The 16,895-nt window shown below is 39.1% G+C and overlaps 1 protein-coding gene and 1 long non-coding RNA gene across 4 annotated transcripts; both read left to right on the forward strand.

Moving 5' to 3' along the window:
• Positions 1-324: 324 nt before the first annotated feature.
• LOC129189823 (uncharacterized) lies at positions 325-2,750 on the forward strand. Its single transcript, XR_008572885.1, has 3 exons — positions 325-401; positions 685-819; positions 2,454-2,750. It is a non-coding gene; the product is annotated as an uncharacterized LOC129189823 (long non-coding RNA).
• Positions 2,751-3,319: 569 nt separating this feature from the next.
• Positions 3,320-16,344, forward strand: dalrd3 (DALR anticodon binding domain containing 3). 3 transcript variants are annotated; one of them, XM_054797288.1, is made up of 14 exons: positions 3,320-3,774; positions 8,127-8,434; positions 8,829-9,142; positions 11,067-11,125; positions 11,246-11,350; positions 11,442-11,506; positions 11,701-11,759; positions 11,831-11,913; positions 13,218-13,344; positions 13,823-13,881; positions 13,985-14,101; positions 14,182-14,250; positions 14,328-14,389; positions 15,222-16,344. In XM_054797288.1, the coding sequence occupies exons 1-14, from the start codon at positions 3,538-3,540 to the stop codon at positions 15,271-15,273; spliced, it is 1,716 nt and encodes a 571-aa protein (XP_054653263.1). In that variant the 5' UTR covers positions 3,320-3,537; the 3' UTR covers positions 15,274-16,344. The 3 variants fall into 3 exon arrangements, with proteins under 3 accessions (XP_054653263.1, XP_054653248.1, XP_054653254.1); XM_054797273.1 differs by lacking the exon at positions 14,328-14,389 and having other exon boundaries at positions 3,321-3,774; positions 15,222-16,063; XM_054797279.1 differs by lacking the exon at positions 14,328-14,389 and having other exon boundaries at positions 3,321-3,774; positions 11,249-11,350; positions 15,222-16,063.
• Positions 16,345-16,895: the final 551 nt, after the last annotated feature.

The following is a 16,895-nucleotide window of genomic DNA, read 5'->3' on the forward strand; positions in this document are numbered from 1 at the left end:
AAAAATAACAATTGAAAAAAACGGTCTGCAAAATTTTAAAAAACGTCAAGGTTTTGCCTGTAATACAAATGATTGTACTCAGACTCAAAACAATTTGTCATAATAAACCTAAAAATACATAAATATATATATATTTAAGTAAGCTAATAGATGTTGCTGTTGCGTGTGTTTTAAAATGCAGAATATGAAAAAAGTGATCAGAGTAAGTCATTAGCCCATGTCCAGGCAGGAGTTGAAAAAGGAAGCGAAGGAGGAGTTTGGTCTTGTTGGGAGAAGTGAAAGTGAAATGAATGTGGAGAGCGTATAAGAGGAAGTTTGTGTGAGAAGACGCCAGTGCATGAGGAGGACGAGGTGGAGCAGCAGGAGGAAGAAGAAAAGCAGGAGGACACACTGCAGAGCTGGTGAGACACAACTTTAACACACTCGTACTAACTTTATCCTCAGTGTGGCACTTCATTTGCGTGTCTCTTGTGACAACTGACCTATCAACTTTGCCCTCAAACTAAGAGCAGGTCAGTTTGTGTCACTTTTTTCACCTCTTCGTTGTGTGATGGAGGTCAGTGTGTTGCTTCAGATGCACTGAAAGCTCCTCTCAGTGCTCTTCCTCCATTCACCCCTTATGGCTCTTCCTCATCATGGCTGCTGACCTCATGTGACACTTTTCCTTTCCTTTTGTGTCAACAGGTTTTTCAAGACGTGCAAGTGCCAAGAAAAACACTCACAATGTCCATGAGGAGACACTACAGGTGACAGACAGTTCACTAAACTAGTGCTGCACTCACACTACGTGGCACAGGATGTCAGCGCTGTTATGTAGTGGTATGTACTGTACGTACATCTTAAATACACACAAATAACCGTTACATAAATAATGCATTCATTCATTCATTCATTCATTTCCTCATAGTTAGATACTGTATATTAGCGGGCCTATTTTGAACACACACTCCAGTTACTAAATATGGTATGACATGTACAGTATACATGTACTTCATTAGGTACACCTGCAGTATCTAATGATATCCAATACAAAAGCTGTAATACATATTACATCATAATCTACAGTGCATCTTATATTCTTTAATACTCTTTTACATTTTACAGTGTACATATATAAGTTATTATAATATATATGTTTATATATAATATTTATATTACACAAAAACTTGCTATTGTAATTAATATAAATACGTATAAATAATAATACAAAAATGAATAAAACTATATAATTTTATTCTTATGCTGAATATATATATATATATATATATATATATATATATATATATATATATATATATATATATATATATATGTACACTTGAAACCCCACATGAGGAAGCACTTGGCGATGGAGGCAAGGAAAAATTCCCTCTGAATTATATATTATTAATATACTATCACTAACTAAATAAGGCACAGAGGGAAAATAGCAGGTAGCTGACAAAACGAAAAAACTAACTGGCTGCAAAGTGACGTTGAATAGCGATAACCCACGAGGGAGCAAAATGATGGAAACCGAACTAAATATCAAACAGAGATGACAGACCTGTGGAGTAACGAAACACCAGGTCGTCTCAGGAAACAAGAGGGGATTCACATCTGGCGTTCAGTGGCATCTACAAGTATTCTTATCAAAAACAACTACCAGCGTCTCTCATTTAATAGCCGATGAGATGTAAGCAAACAGGTAGTATTAAGCACCAAACAGGAAACGGAGGGAACAAAATAAAAGCACAAAGCAGGAACTAATGGTGAGAACGGAAATACAGTAAACAACAAAAAAGAGCTGCCTGTTATGCGGAACACGACACTCACATCACATCATTTGTTAGTAATAAGGTAGTTATTTGACATCAAATTACAGACAACAAATGTGTGTGTGTTTTTTTTAAGAAATTATGTAACATGATGTTAATGTAATTACAGCATGGCACATTTAGCACTGTATGAGGGTTGGGACCCACAATGTGTTGGTTATTGTCTGTTGTATTTATCATCTATCATCTATCATCATTTGTGTTAGTATATTGTGTTCTTATATATATATATATATATATATATATATATATATATATATATATATATATATATATATATATATATATCTGAAAATTCTCTTACATAGGGCATTTAGATCAACAATACTGTCTGCACTAATGGCTGGACAGGACCAAAAAAATGCTCTTTCATAAAGCTGTATTTTGGCGGGTGGGTTTGTAACGGAACCCATAATGCAGCTGTGATGTTGACCTCCAGCTGGTTATCGGTTCCGTTTCCATCCCACAATGCACAACACATCTCTACACACCAGGTCTCTCTGTCTACGCCCTGGCTCGAATTCTTCTATTTCTAGGATGATGAATATTCTGGTTGTTTTGTCATTCAGAGTGGACATTTTTGGTGAAAAAGTTGGTGTTTTTCCTCAATGACACGTTTTCTCTCGGCTTGCATAGACAATAACAATGGAACCGGGAATTCCGTGTCAGCCAAGAATGACACTAATGGAAAAAAAACACCTCGAAGATAAGGTTCTGCTTTGAATTGCTGCAGTGAAGTGTCTACATTTTTAAAAACATTGTCATTATAATATACTAGAATATAATATACAAATTGTTTAATTGTAATATGACTGTATTTGTGTAAGCCATATGTTTTCCTCATGTCATTCTTTTAATAGATATTGTTCATTTTCATTCATTCGTTTGTAGGTTTTATTCTGTTAAGTATTTCTCCAGCAGTATCTACAAGAAATCATCACACAATAAATGTTACTTTTACATGAAGTGGTATTTTTTGTCCATAAATACAAGGCTGCCGGTGGTTGTGGTTTTATTTTAACAAGTCATCAAGTCAACAAGTCAATAAGTCACAAGTCATCATAACTACACAATGACTCCAAATTGACAGTTGAAAAGAATGAAAATGGTATCATGCAATATCATTATTATTCTGATTATTTGGTGAAGCTCAGGGTGAAATAAAAAAATCCAAAAGCAGTCAACCTTATATAGTTTTATCAAACTGTGTTAACAATACAAAAATCACATTACATAAAAGATTACAGTGGACAGTCAATACATTTCCAAATATAAACCAGTCAGAATGTACATATATCAAAAAATTACATTACATGCCTAATACATTATATAGAGAGAATAATAATATTTTAACATATTTGCAATGAGTAAATAATAAAATAAACCCATCATCTAATTCAACCAAGCAGTCAAAGTTTTGGAAGTCAATTTATGGTTAAGGCTACAGTTACTGTACAATCCACAAGATAGCGGTAAATGTATCGTCCCACTAGTCCAACACGGAAATTCCCCCGTAAGGGAACACGAAGCAACATGTATAGTTCCGCTGTTAGGAAAAACATCCTTCCCAGCCAATATTTGACATCGACCAACGTTCGACTGTTCTTGTTGATGTGGAGGCTTCGAACGAACAAGCACCCATATACGTCCATGTTCTAGCATGGCGTGGATCTTCTTCTTCTAAACTTCACCTGATTTTTGGTTCGGCCCGGTGACAGCTATGGAGAACATGGAGGAGTCGCCCCTTCGGATCACTCCCACCGTCCGGGCGCTGAGCTCCGCACTGCGGGCCACGCGTGGAAATGTCCACGACTGTGTCCGGAGAGGAGACGGAGGCAACAGGATGTTCCCTGAGCCGGAGAAGCTGTGGTTTAAGGAGAGTACCGGCAAGAACCTCCGAAGCAGAGACTTCTTGTCGCCGAGCACCATGCTCAACACTCTCTATGCGGATGGACAGGTTGGTTTGTAACACATTCACATCCAGAACCTTGTGAAATTTACTCAATTTCTATAATATTTTAACCCAAGTAGTCACTAGTCTAATATCATAGTCACTCATACTTTATTTTTTTACGTTTTTTAGGACGAATATTTCATATTCATACGACCCATCCATAAAACACATGTAATATATCATGAAGGCCCCTATCAGTGGTTGTATCTAGAGATGTGTCAGCTATAGCATCCAATTGCTAACGCTAATGCTTTAGTTTATTTCCAAAATGCTTAACAAAGTTGCATTGACTACTCAATCAATTCCATAATTTTACTCATACACATACATATTGACATGCTAAAAGGGTTTTGCATACATACAGATGTTTTAGGTGTACAGTAATATCTCGTTTATTGTGGTTAATTGGTTCCAGACCTGACCGTGATAAATGAATTTCCATGAAGTAGGATTCCGTATTTCTAAATGGAATATTTTTGTAGTTAGAGCATAGAAAACCTGTTTACGACATTCTAAATATGTTTTTTTAACATGATTAGAGCCCTCTACAGTAGAGAAGAAATAACACCCATATTGCCACCTTTACACTCATATTACTATACTATAGTAGAGACAAAATAAGCCATTGAAGACATAAATAAAACGTGTGCTCATGTGTGTTGAAATAAATGCGTTGCAAATGTCAGGGGTTCAGAGTTAACTTTTAGCTTGGCATTGGTTACGAGCACAACAGTAGCCCGTGTTATTATTAAGATTATTATGTTATTATGGTTGTGCCTACGTAACATAAAAATTTAACATTTGCTAAAATATGCTTTTTTTAAAAAAATTTTTTTTACAAATATTGGGCCGTATTCAGCCACAGCTGACAGCATGATTTATTAATTAATGTATTTTTGAAAAAACATGATAGAGTGAAGCCATGAAATTCGAACCACGATGTAGTGACGGACAACTGTATTTTACAAAAATGTCAGCTTCCCAAAACCTGCTGTAAAAATATATTTTCATGGTTTTGCCACTTTAAAAACAAAAATAACTTCCCTATACATCTCCTTATTACTATTATGAGTCCCTAAGATGAATCAATCATCGGCAGCTGCACTGGTTTTCATGCACTGTTATTTTTCTAAATCAAAATAACACACTCAGGTTCCTCAGGCCAAAAAATGGTTTCCAAAAACTGCTGTAAAAATTTCCTATATCATTCCCCACTGTAAACAAGTAAATCTTTTAAACGTACTTCAGCCTGAATCACACATATGAAATCTGACATATTTTGGAGATTTTATTACATCTGTAATAGGAAAAACACACAACTCCAAATGATTAGGTATGTGGTATTATTGGAGCAGACGCGTCTACATCATGAACGACAAGACAGTCAGCCTGAGGCGATAATTGTGAAGCCATCAGTGGCAGCAATTTGGGTCAGACAGTCACGCACAGCTGCAACTCTTTGTGTGCGTGTGTCTGTGTGTGTGTGTGTGTGTGTGTGTGGACTGCAAATGCCACAACATTAGGTACATTTCCACAATTGTCTCCAATGGGAAGCAATGTAACGTGAATGAATCTGTTCCAACTGTCACCAATATAAAACCTGTACCAATAGTACAGGCAATCATTTGGGTAACATTTACATTAACTGTCACGCAAGTGGAAAAATACAGTTGAAACCAAAACTTTACATACACTATGTAACAAGACACACCAACATTTTTGTCGCTATCTATTATTCAATCAGACAAAACTTTTCCTTTTTTGGGTCAGTTAGGATTACCAAAATGATTTATATTTGGTAAATGCTGCAATTATGAGAGAGAGAATAGTTGAGGGATTTTTATGACTTTTTTCAAAGTCAAAGTTCTTCAAAGTTTACATACATTTCCTTAGTAGGCTATTTGGTAGCATTGCCTTTAAACTGTATGACTTGGGTGAAGTGTTTTGGGTAAAAGTTAAGTTGAGGCGTTGTAAATGGGAAACGAGTGCTGCAGCTATGAATCCAGAAGAGTGTACTGTTTCATTACTCAATTCACTCAATATTTTCCAGCAGGAAGATGCTTTGACATTACGTGATGTTGTCTTAACTTTGTTTTGTAAGTACAATCCTGTATACCGTTTGCCTGAAATTCTTTCTTAATGTGTAAAACTGAATTTAAAATGTGTTGAATTTTATAGGGTTGAGAGTATCGAAAGTAGGCATTTTTAGGCCTTTTTATGGGTGTGTCCATTATTTGTGTTTTTTTTCACCATTCACAAGAGGTCAAGAAATGTAACCCGTACTGTATATACTCTCCTGATCAAAATCTTAAGACCAGTTGACAAATTGCTAGAATTTGCATTTTGCACATTTGGATCTTAATGAGGTTTTAAGTAGAGCTACAATATGCAAAAACAAGAAGGGGGAGTGAGACAAAAAGCACTTTGAAAAAGTAATTTATTCAAAACTGAAATAGGCTGTTGATCATGTTATCAAAAGTTTAAGAACATCGCTCAAAAAATAACAAAATAACTCTCCAAACCAGAACAAAAAATGTTCTCAGCAGGACTCAGTAATGAGTAGCTCCACCGTTCTTGTTAATCACTTCAAAAATTGGTTTGGCCATGCTTGATGCGAGTGTTTCCAGGAGGCTAGTGGGAACATTGCTCCAAGTGGTGAAGATGGCTTCACGAAGGGCATCAACTGTCTGGAACTGATGGCCATTTTTATAAACTTCCCTTGCCATCCATCCCCAAATGTTCTCTATGGGATTTAAATGAGGGAAACATGCAGGATGGTCCAAAAGAGTGATGTTATTCTACCTGAAGAAGTCCTTGGTCAAGCGTGCATTTTGAACTGCAGCGTTGTCCTGTTGAAAAACCCAGCTGCTACCACACAGACGAGGACCCTCAGTCAGGAGGGATCCCCGCTGCAACATCTGCACGTAAGCATCCGCCCTTTGACGACCCTGCACCACCTGAAGCTCCAGTGTTCCACTGAATGAAAAAGCACCCCAGGTCATGATGGACCCCCCTCCACTGTGCCGGATAGAAAACATCTCAGGTGGGATCTCCTTGTCATGCCAGTAACGTTGGAAGCCATCTGGACTGTCAAGGTTACATTTTTTCTCATCAGAGAATAAAACTTTTTTCCACCTTTCAAAGTCCCATGTTTGATGCTCCCTGACAAAGTCTAAACGGGCAGTTTTGTGGCGTTGAAGGAGACGAGGTCTTTGAATTCCTTTTTTGTTTTTTAACCGTTTTCTCGCAGATGCCGTCTGATGGTTATTGCGCTGCAGCCGGCACCAGTAAGGGCCGTTGGGTGGAAGACCACCCTGTGTCTTGATGGATCCTCAGCGCGGGTGTGATTTTTTTTGGGGGTATACCACTTGACTTTTTTGTTCCATAATGCTCAGGATCTTTCAAAAAATGTAGAATGTGTGTCTTATTGCTCCCAACCTCAGCAGCAATGGCACGCTGCGAGAGGCCTTGCTTATGCAGCTCCACATCCGACCACGTTCAAAAAGAGAAAGCTTCTTAGCTTTAGCCATCAGGAGGGCTGGACTGTGTGAATGCCTGACAGAAAATGAAAACTTTGAGCAGATTTTGGCTTATTCAGCCTGTGGTCTTTTGATCAGGTAATAAACAGCCTATTTCATTTTTTTTTTTTTTTTTTAATTACAAGTTCCAAATGTTTTTTGTCTCATTCTCCCTTCTTGCTTTTGCATATTGTAGCTCTATTTAAAATCTCATTAAGCTCCATCCATCCATCCATCCATCCATCCATCCATCTTCTACCGCTTATCCGACATCGGGTCGCGGGGGCAGAAGCCTAAGCAGGGAGGCCCAGATTTTCCTCTCCCCCGGCCACTTCGTCCAGCTCCTCCCGGTGGATCCTGAGGCGTTCCCAGGCCAGTTGGGAGACACAGCATGTGCGGGGTCTTCCCCGAGGCCTTCTACCAGTCGGACTTGCCCTGAACACCTCCCTAGGGAGGCGTCCGGGAGGCATCCTGACCAGATGCCCAATCCACCTCATCTGGCTCCTCTCAATGTGGAGGAGTAGCGGTTCTACTCCGAGCTTCTCCCGGATGACAGTGCTTCTCACCTTATCTGTAAGGGAGAGCCCAGCCACCCTACGGAGAAAACTCACTTCGGCTGCTTGTACCCGCGATCTTGTCCCTTCGGTCACTACCCAAAGCTCATGACCATAGGTGAGGGTAGCAACATAGATCGACCGGTAAATTGATGGTGCTGATTGTCCTTAAGATCCAAATGTGCAAAATGCAAATTCTAGCAATTTTTTAACTGGTCTTAAGATTTTGATCAGGAGTGTATATAAAAACAAACTAATCTAATAGATTCTTATGTCTTCTCAGCTCCCTCCAGCAGTGATGTCCAGGGTTCTGTCTGTCCGTGGCCGTGGTGTCCTCCCAGTGGCGGGTGGCGAAGTAATGGATGAAGGTCTGAGGGTGAGGATCGACCGGGCCGCAGCCTTCAAGGCAGTCCTGGCGGGTGGAGCCACAGAGTACCTGACACCCAGTGCCCAGAGGCAGGGTTGTGTGGTGCTCAACTGTCCTGCCCTGCACCCTAAAACCAACCCCCCTACTCCTGAAAGCCTCACTTTGGGCCAGCTCAGGACCATTCTGTTGGCTGACCACATGGGGGCGCTGTTGAGAGGGCAAGGGTGAGTCAGTGATGTCAATGCTGTAATAATGTAGTAATGTCAACTGTTCAAAATACTGAATTACATTGAGTTAATATATGATTAAAATATGGTAAAATATGAACATATACTGCATGTTGTGATTTTTTAATTTTAATAATTTAGCATTTGCTGTTATTATCCTAATTGTAGGTATTTAATAGGTACTATAATTTGCATGTATATGTTTTTCTTGTTTAATATCTTATTTTTCTTGTTTATTATCTTATGAGCACCTGTAGTGGTTATCTTGTTATGTTATACAGAATTCTTACATTATATCGAATATATATTGGTTTTAACAACTGGCTCTTTGAAATACAGCGTTTCAAATATTGTTCATACAATTTCAAACCAATGTTCCTGACTGTGTCAGATTTTCAGTTTCCCTTTGCCCCCTCATCCCGGAAGACAGCGACATGGTCAGCTTCCTTCGCACACTGGACATCGACTGGCCCACATCCCCGGCCAACTGGACCAATGAGGAAGGTGAGGAGAAGATCCAGGAAGCGCTGGAAAAGTCTACGTACAGAGAGAGGGAAACAGAGAGAGGCAGAAGGACCAGTGGTGGGGGAGGAAGGAAGAACACGGAGGAGGGCGAGAATGAAGCAGCAGTCAGGGTTAACTTGAAGCGAGTGTTCCAGGACGAGGGGCTGCAAGGATACGATCCCAGCCTTGGAACATGCACAGGTGAGCCCGCTCGTGTGTATTCACAATGGACCTTTTATGCATAGACTTTCCTGATTAGAGTCGACTTTGTCATTAACAAGCTACAAATACACGGCCAGTTAAATACAGTCAGCATCAAAGGTTAAAGTCTAGGAATGTTTCGAGATATCATTTGAAGATTGACGTGTGTACATTTTGTTGTAGTTTGACTCAAGTGTATTTTTATTTGTATGGTGCAACAAAGACTTGTTGAAGCCATGTTACAGCTATTAATGGAAATTAGTCACAATTTTGAAAATTACTCGTACCCTTGCACGTAGAACCAAATTTTGGGCCCCCTTAGGTAAGCCTTCTGAAGGGTCCCCCATCCCACCCCTACCACCCCTCATACACACAAGTCAGTATGTTTACATGTACTAAAAAAACAACTAATTATTGCATGAATTTGGTTGAATCCAGCCTTTTTGTACTTTATTCTGCGGTCCATGAGCCCACCACACGTGCGCTATGAAATACAAAAGTAAAAACTTATGCATAAGTGTATTTTATGGACATTTCTCCCTTTCTTCTAACACCTCATCCTTGTTCCCAAATGCTGACGCTGTGTGTGAATGCCTAAATGTGACGTTTGAAGAAGTTATGACGTCTGTGTTGACTGCAAGTGTTAGCTGGGTGCACTTACTATTCGCCCCCACCAGTTGGAATGAACCATTTGGCATTTTTGCCAAGTGGGTGTAGGCAGTCAATCAGACCATAATTCATCAAATCATAATTTGATTCAAGCAACCTCATTATTGAACTTTCACAGCATTTTTTTTTAATTCTCGACATTTATGACGTCTATTTTTACAACTGACTTAAGTAAAGAAATGAATCTTCAAAACTTTACAAAAGTCCACAAAAACAATTAATAGTAAATAAATATGAGTATGATAGGCTAAAAAGATTGTGTTACACCCCTGTTGGGGAACATCAGGGCTTAACATACTGTAAATGGAAGATTTCCCAAGTCCCAAATTACCACTGGAGCAAACATTTTGGCTGTACAATGAATTTATTTACAGAAAAGGGGGAAAAATGAAACAGCAGGTATTTAACAAAGTGTTCACAGTCCAGCATGTCCAGATGCGGCAGGTTGGGAGGAGAGCGAGAGAGAGAGATGGGAGGTGCTCATCCTCTTGCCGGCGTCTCCCTCTGCCTCTTATGGAGGGCTGGGTCCTCGCTGCAGCCAATTAGGGGAGCGGGAGTCCTCCATACAAAAAAAACAAAACAAAAAGCAAAGCAACAAGAACACAGCTGCACCAACTTTGGGCAATCAGCCACAACTACTTGTACAAACAAAAATGCAAAAATTTACGATCCAGCCTCGTGACAGATGGACATGATTTAAAAACTTTTCAAATGTGTCAAGGGAAAAAGGTTCACAACAGACAGGACAAGCACTTTGAGGATAATGGTAGATACAATTTCATAAAAACGTGGATGCAAGGAGACACTTCACATACAACCTTGATGGATGGTAAAAGAAATGTCTTAGTTATTCTAACACGTTATTCTAACGTGTAGCTATTCTAGAAGGAAACCCCAGAGCAGTCTGCTTCAACTGTCTCAGCGAAAACAGAAGCACATTTATTCAAATTTTATTAGTAAGGAACGCACAGGCGCAAGCTTGCCTCAGCCTGTTGACAAGGAGACACCAATGTAGAAATTTGTGCTGGAGAGACAATGTCTCTAACACTGTGCATTGGATCATTTCATTATACTGACTTCTAAGCAAGCCAATGTGACAAGATGTATCCAAATCTTTGATTGGTACTGTATGTAAAATCTGAATTAAAAGTATCTTGACTAAGCCCTGATTGATGAATTATACTGTGTATTTTAGTACCTTTATCCACATTATAATCCATTTGCATGTGAAATAGTATTGTTGTGTGTGTTTCAGTGCACAGAGACAGTGTTTCCCACCTAGCACAACTGGACCTGGCCACAGCTGACTGTACAGTAAGTAAGAGTCATTAGCAAAGGTCACATGATCACAGAGACACATTGCTTTAAAAAAAAAAAAAGTCCTACAACAGTGACATGAATGATTGCTAAGCATTTCATAACAAACGTTGTCAGCAGGTTGCCGCAGCAACCGCCTTGCATGTGACTTCCTGTCAGGACGAGTTCCGCCAGCAGCAGATAGCGATGCTGTGGAGAGCCAGTGGAGCGACGCACACACAGGTAACTATCGCGTCTGCACGCACACACACACACACACACACACACTCTACTGGCTTGTGTTACTATTTTTACCTGCTTTGGGTGTTTGCAGAGACATCTGGTGTGTGGGCCTGTGAAGACTCCTGCTTCTCAGCTCTCTGCTGCACAGTACCTGCAGTAAGAAACACCATCTTCATCCATAGTGTTTCTCCTTCTCCTCCTCACTATACTTTCTTTCTCCCTGCACAAATCTCCATTGGACTTCATCAAAAACAATATTCTCTGCACAATAACAGGCAAATGGCATTTTAAAGAACTTTTCTGCATTAACTCAATGAGGTGTGTATTTTTTTTTCACGTTGTTATAACAGGCTGAGAAGAGGTCAAATGAAGGAGGCCTCAGAGATGAAGTATGGAGATCAAGTAGAAGGTGTGTGACTAACGTTCCACATTAACCTCAGCTGCAGTGAATTAGTTATTTTTTTTCCTTACCCCTTGTAGGACAGACATGGGATGACATCATCAGGGTCATGACCTCTGCTACAATCAGATTTGAGCTTCTGTCCACCGTCCACACCAGTCCTGTGAGTCTGAAACGCAACATATAGTAGCGGGTTATAAAGATAACATATTTCATAGACATTCAGAGATATTTCTTTGAATTTGTTGGTATACATTTTTTAGTTCAGATAGCAGAAAATATAAAGACATTTTTAATATCTCATTTTTGCATCATATTTCCAACATGTCATTTGATTTTTATTTTTACCAAGAAAGGATTGGGGATTAGTATAACATGACAATTAACCGCCTTGATGAAAACAAACAACAAAAAAAAACAATCAAACCAAAATGATGAAAACAAAGGCAGTGAAACCTGGGGCTGAGAGCTGAACATCTTTACATTAAAATGTAACAAAATACAAAAATACATAACTCTCATATGCCATTTTGGGTTGAAAAGTATTACAAGAAATAAGAAAACCTTCAATGAGAATGTTGTGTCACAGAATTACAGATTTTTTTGTTGAAAATGATTACACTTGTACTTTTACTTCCTGTTTACTTGTTATTAGGCAGCAAACTAGTCGAGCATGAATTCATGAATTGCTGGTCGCTGCCAGATGGTGTGATTCATTTTTGTGTTAATTCTTACTTATATAAACAACACAACATTGATATGAATGTTGATGAAAGTATTTAAGCCCCTTGGGTCCCTTTAATTTTCTACCCTTTGAGGTCCTGAACACAAAAAAGGTCTACTTCCAAAAACTGCAATAAAGACATAACAGGTTCATGTTTTTTTCAAGTTTTTTGCTCAAATCTTTTGCTCAAGTCTTTTAACCCGGTTAAAATCATACAAATATTTAAATGTTTGGTATTTTAGATTAGAACTCAAGTTGATTGAGATATTTGAGGAAAAAAAGTAGGAACAAATATTGATCTGTTATGATTTTATAGTAGTTTTTGGGAGTAGACTTTTTTTTGTCAAACGGTAGGAAATTTGGCCTGGGTAACACAACCAAAGTTATGAGCAAAAAACAATCAAAAATGCACCTGTAAAGACAAAAAGTTCTTTGGGAACCCAGAGGTTTGGCAATTTCAACCCCTCATTTTTGTTCTAGTTAGTTATGTTTGTATGTATGTATGTATGTCTGTCAACTCATCATTATAATCCTAACCTTACTTCACTGATTGGCAGGTACAAATCCCGTAGTTCCTCTGCCTCACAGTGGGAATGGTTACCAATTTTCCATAATCACTGTTGCTCCGAGACATCACAAACAACACAATTATGCACAATGCTTCTGTGCGTGCAGCCACATTGCCACTATGACGGGCAGGGGTTTGTGTTATGATGTAACACATGGATGGACGGTGTGCTCAGGTGACTCTGGATGTCCAAAGGGAAGGAGGCGTGTCCACCAAAGGGCCGCGAGGAGGCGTGTTTGTGATGTACAACTGCGCCAGATTGCACACGCTTTTTGACAGCTACGATAGAGGAGTGGAGAAAGGTAGGAACACAACTACAGCACTATTCAGCAACTTTAGATCAGAGGTGAGAGATGGGCTAAGCTGCTGACTTTAAAGGCACTGTGAGTCATTTCGGTAAACTGTTGAAGCAACAATAAAAAAAGACGACAGGAAATAGCATGACCTCACGTCAATCACTATGATTAAACCCTTATTGTCATTTATGGAGGAGGCAACATATTCAGGTTTATTCATGTTACTTTTAACAGAAGCTCATCACATTGTGTATGTTAACAGTCGCATATTACATAACATATTTGTGTCAATGTGCGTACTGCTGACCATTTTATTCAGTTGTGTGCTGGCCCAGTGTGGTTATTCATGGTATCGGAATAAGTGCATCAACAATAATATTGTTTTATCAATGTTGCATACTTTTACCTTTCATAAAACCGCAGATTTTGCTGCACATGAACACACCAGGGACTTGTTGTTTTTATTTTCACTGCCCATCTTCAGGTCTGTACCCAGATATCCCTGATGGTTCCGAACTGGACTTCTCTGCCCTGAAAGAAGAGGTAGCATTTGATTTATATAAGTTCAAGTTGACACTTGTTAGTGTTTAGTACTGTGTGTATTTTACTCCTGCGTCTATTGTGTGTGGTTTTTGTTGTTGTGCAGGGCGAATGGCTCCTCCTCTTCAATTACCTCATTCCCTTCTCTGAGGTGCTGGACCAATCAGGGCCGGCGTTGGACTGCGAAGGAGGTGGGGCTAGAGTCAATCTTAAAACAGAGCAGGTGAGAGGGGAACCAAATGTTGACATTTTGCAGGTTTTTGTTGTTTTTAAGTAATGCGCATTACGTTGTTTGTCCATCAGATCTGCAAGTTTCTGGTGTCTCTCAGTAGAGACTTCAGCTCCTACTACAACAGAGTGCATGTGCTGGGGGTGAGGCCATCCTTTAAGTTCTTTACACTCTGTTTCCCATAGCAATGATTGCAAATAGAACAAATAATCTGTTCCAGGGTCAAACTGTGGCCGTCATGAAACTGTGCAGACTGCAAAAACAGATTCAGTGTCAATCAAGGTCAAAAATACTCACTTGTGACAAACAATATTTGTTTTCTTATTTGCCCACTAAGTAATATGTATTAATTGACATCTGAGATATATGACTTAAATTAAGCAAACTAATCGAAAATGTGACTTGCCAAAACTCTTAAATGTAAAAATAAAATGGCATTTTGGCAGATTATTTAGCTTATTTTAAGAAGTTTGCCTCATATTTTAGTGCATATTACTTAATGTAAGCAAATTGGTCTAACATACAAATTGGTCTAACATAGAAAGTGCTTGGTTTGTAATAACACATTAAGTATTTTATTCCTTCAATCCCAGCTATTTCATTTTGTATTTGCAGTGGAGATGATGTTTTCAGTAACATATTAACATCCATAATTGTGTAAAAAGAAGTGAACCGCTGTAAAAACAACAAAACACTGTGCCTCAGCGTGGACAAAAGGAATGTCGTAACGTCCAGTGTATATTCTTCCTCTCTTAATGCCCTTCTTGAGACTTTCTTGTTTTGGAATAAGTAAAGAAAGGCCCAAAAAGCCCAAGAAAACATAAAACAGGCTGAATGAATACTTTTGCTGCTCACTGAACGGAGCTCTTATGCAATACGCTGACATCGTGCATGATGGCGTGCTTGGCTTTTGGAATAAAACGCCACAAAAAGCAAAAGCAAAAGAAAAACGTACACTCGGATGTATTGCTTGCTGAGCAGTTTGAAGCTCACATTTTGGTTCGGTTCCAAATTGTAAACGCTTAGGGGGCATTTTCCTTGTCTCTCATTTCTGGGTCTTTTCTGCTTTTCATAATGTTTCACTCACTTTCCTCCTCTCCTTCCTCCCATGCAGGAGCCGCTGCCTCACCTCTTCAATCAGATGTTCTGCCGCCTGTACCTTTTGAGAGCCCTGCGAGAGCTCTACCACAGCGCCCTGGAAACACTCAACCTTCCCCCCATTCGACAACTATAGCCTCTCCGCCTGTGTCACTCACTCACTCACCTTTGTCACCTTACGTGCACGTCTTGAAGCCATTCGTAGTACCTACCTCCCGGCCTTTTTAATTCAATTTCAAAATGATCCAGTATTATTAATGCCAATGATAAGATGCTCTGACCTGCCCACTATGTACCCAAACACACCATAGCTGCAACCTTAAAGAGACACCACATTTTTGCACCAGTATTTCCCCTAAAATCTTGTTTCTAATAGTTCTCCCTTCATTGTTATGCTGTATATCTATTTCACTGACTGAAGAGAACAAAAATGGCTTTTAATGTGATTTACCCACCTTGTATTTATGAATGCCACAAACTGTAATATTTATTGAGGCGTGTACAGAATAGATATTCAACATATAAAGTTAAGTCTAAGAAGATGAAAATATCACATATGATTGCCGAAATTATTCACGTGGGAAGGGCAAGCTAGTGACTTCTTTTTGATCCATTAGTATTGTGTTGCCATTTCGCTCGTGTTCAAATGTGCCATAGCTTTTTTGCATTGCAAAACTAGACTGCAACCACATTTTCCTGACTGCATGAACTGAAATGTTGCTTGTTCACATTTTTGAACTGCCATTTTTTTTCCGTTTACGTAAAAATGAGAGCTGATGTATTCACTCGGTTAACTGCCTCCACTCCTATGATCCTATTATTAAAACAGGAGAATTTTACTCCAGTATGTTGTATGTTTCATCCTTTGGCATCTATCACGCTAACGTCTGTCTTTTAGTTCGTTATTCAGCCAAATTGACACTTACTATTTACAATGACTATTAAGCGCCTTTCCCCCAACAAATTTAAATTGGTAAAATATCCAGTAAAATCATGGAAAAAAATATCTATATATAATTCATATAAAACTATGTAATAACTTAGTATGGCGGATGGGGGCGTCACAAGATCTCAAGATTAAAAAACGTGGCAAAATTTGACTTACACAAATTTCTCGTGTGCACTAGGCCTGGGACGTTAATAAATAAATGAATGAATCACACAGTAAATGAAAATGAACTCGGTGATTTTGCCAGCTTCAGTATATTGCCATGTGCGTGCGTGTCTGTTTCCCTTGGCGGATTCACTCTGTGCACTAGCTTCAGCACCTTGGTGCGTTTGTTCCATAGAACAACTGCATGAACAGTGTGAGCCCTTTTGTCGTACATATAGTCTCTTTGTCTTGGTGGGTGGAGCCAGAGCCGGTAGGATACACACACAGAGTGCAGCAGAGTGTAACATAGTAGAAATTATATTAGTAGATTGCAATATATTGTCATATATTTTTTATATTTTTCATTATACTTTTCTTAAAAGTAAAATTAAAATCTTGCCTTGTCTCGTTCTCATAGACCCAATCTTGTGTATCGTCTCATCTCGTGAACTGAGTGTCTTGTGACACTCCTAATGGCAGATGTACTTTTAATAGAGGTACTGTATACTCAAATGAACTGCTAATGCACTGTTGAAAATGTATAGAAACTGTCATTCGCCTGTTATATTTTACTTAGTGGGAGGGAAAATAGCTTCA

The sequence above is a fragment of the Dunckerocampus dactyliophorus genome, chromosome 1 (assembly GCF_027744805.1).
Source record: "Dunckerocampus dactyliophorus isolate RoL2022-P2 chromosome 1, RoL_Ddac_1.1, whole genome shotgun sequence".
NCBI classification, from domain to species: Eukaryota; Metazoa; Chordata; class Actinopteri; order Syngnathiformes; family Syngnathidae; genus Dunckerocampus; species Dunckerocampus dactyliophorus.

Bases quoted from the DNA above. Each gene is read 5' to 3' on its own strand.
- dalrd3 (XM_054797273.1), top strand. From the start codon at position 3,538: ATGGAGAACATGGAGGAGTCGCCCCTTCGGATCACTCCCACCGTCCGG. The intron at 11,126-11,245 runs GTAAGTAAGAGT...AAACGTTGTCAG, and splicing joins TGGCCACAGCTGACTGTACA to CAGGTTGCCGCAGCAACCGC. The intron at 13,882-13,984 runs GTAGCATTTGAT...GTTGTTGTGCAG, and splicing joins TCTCTGCCCTGAAAGAAGAG to GGCGAATGGCTCCTCCTCTT.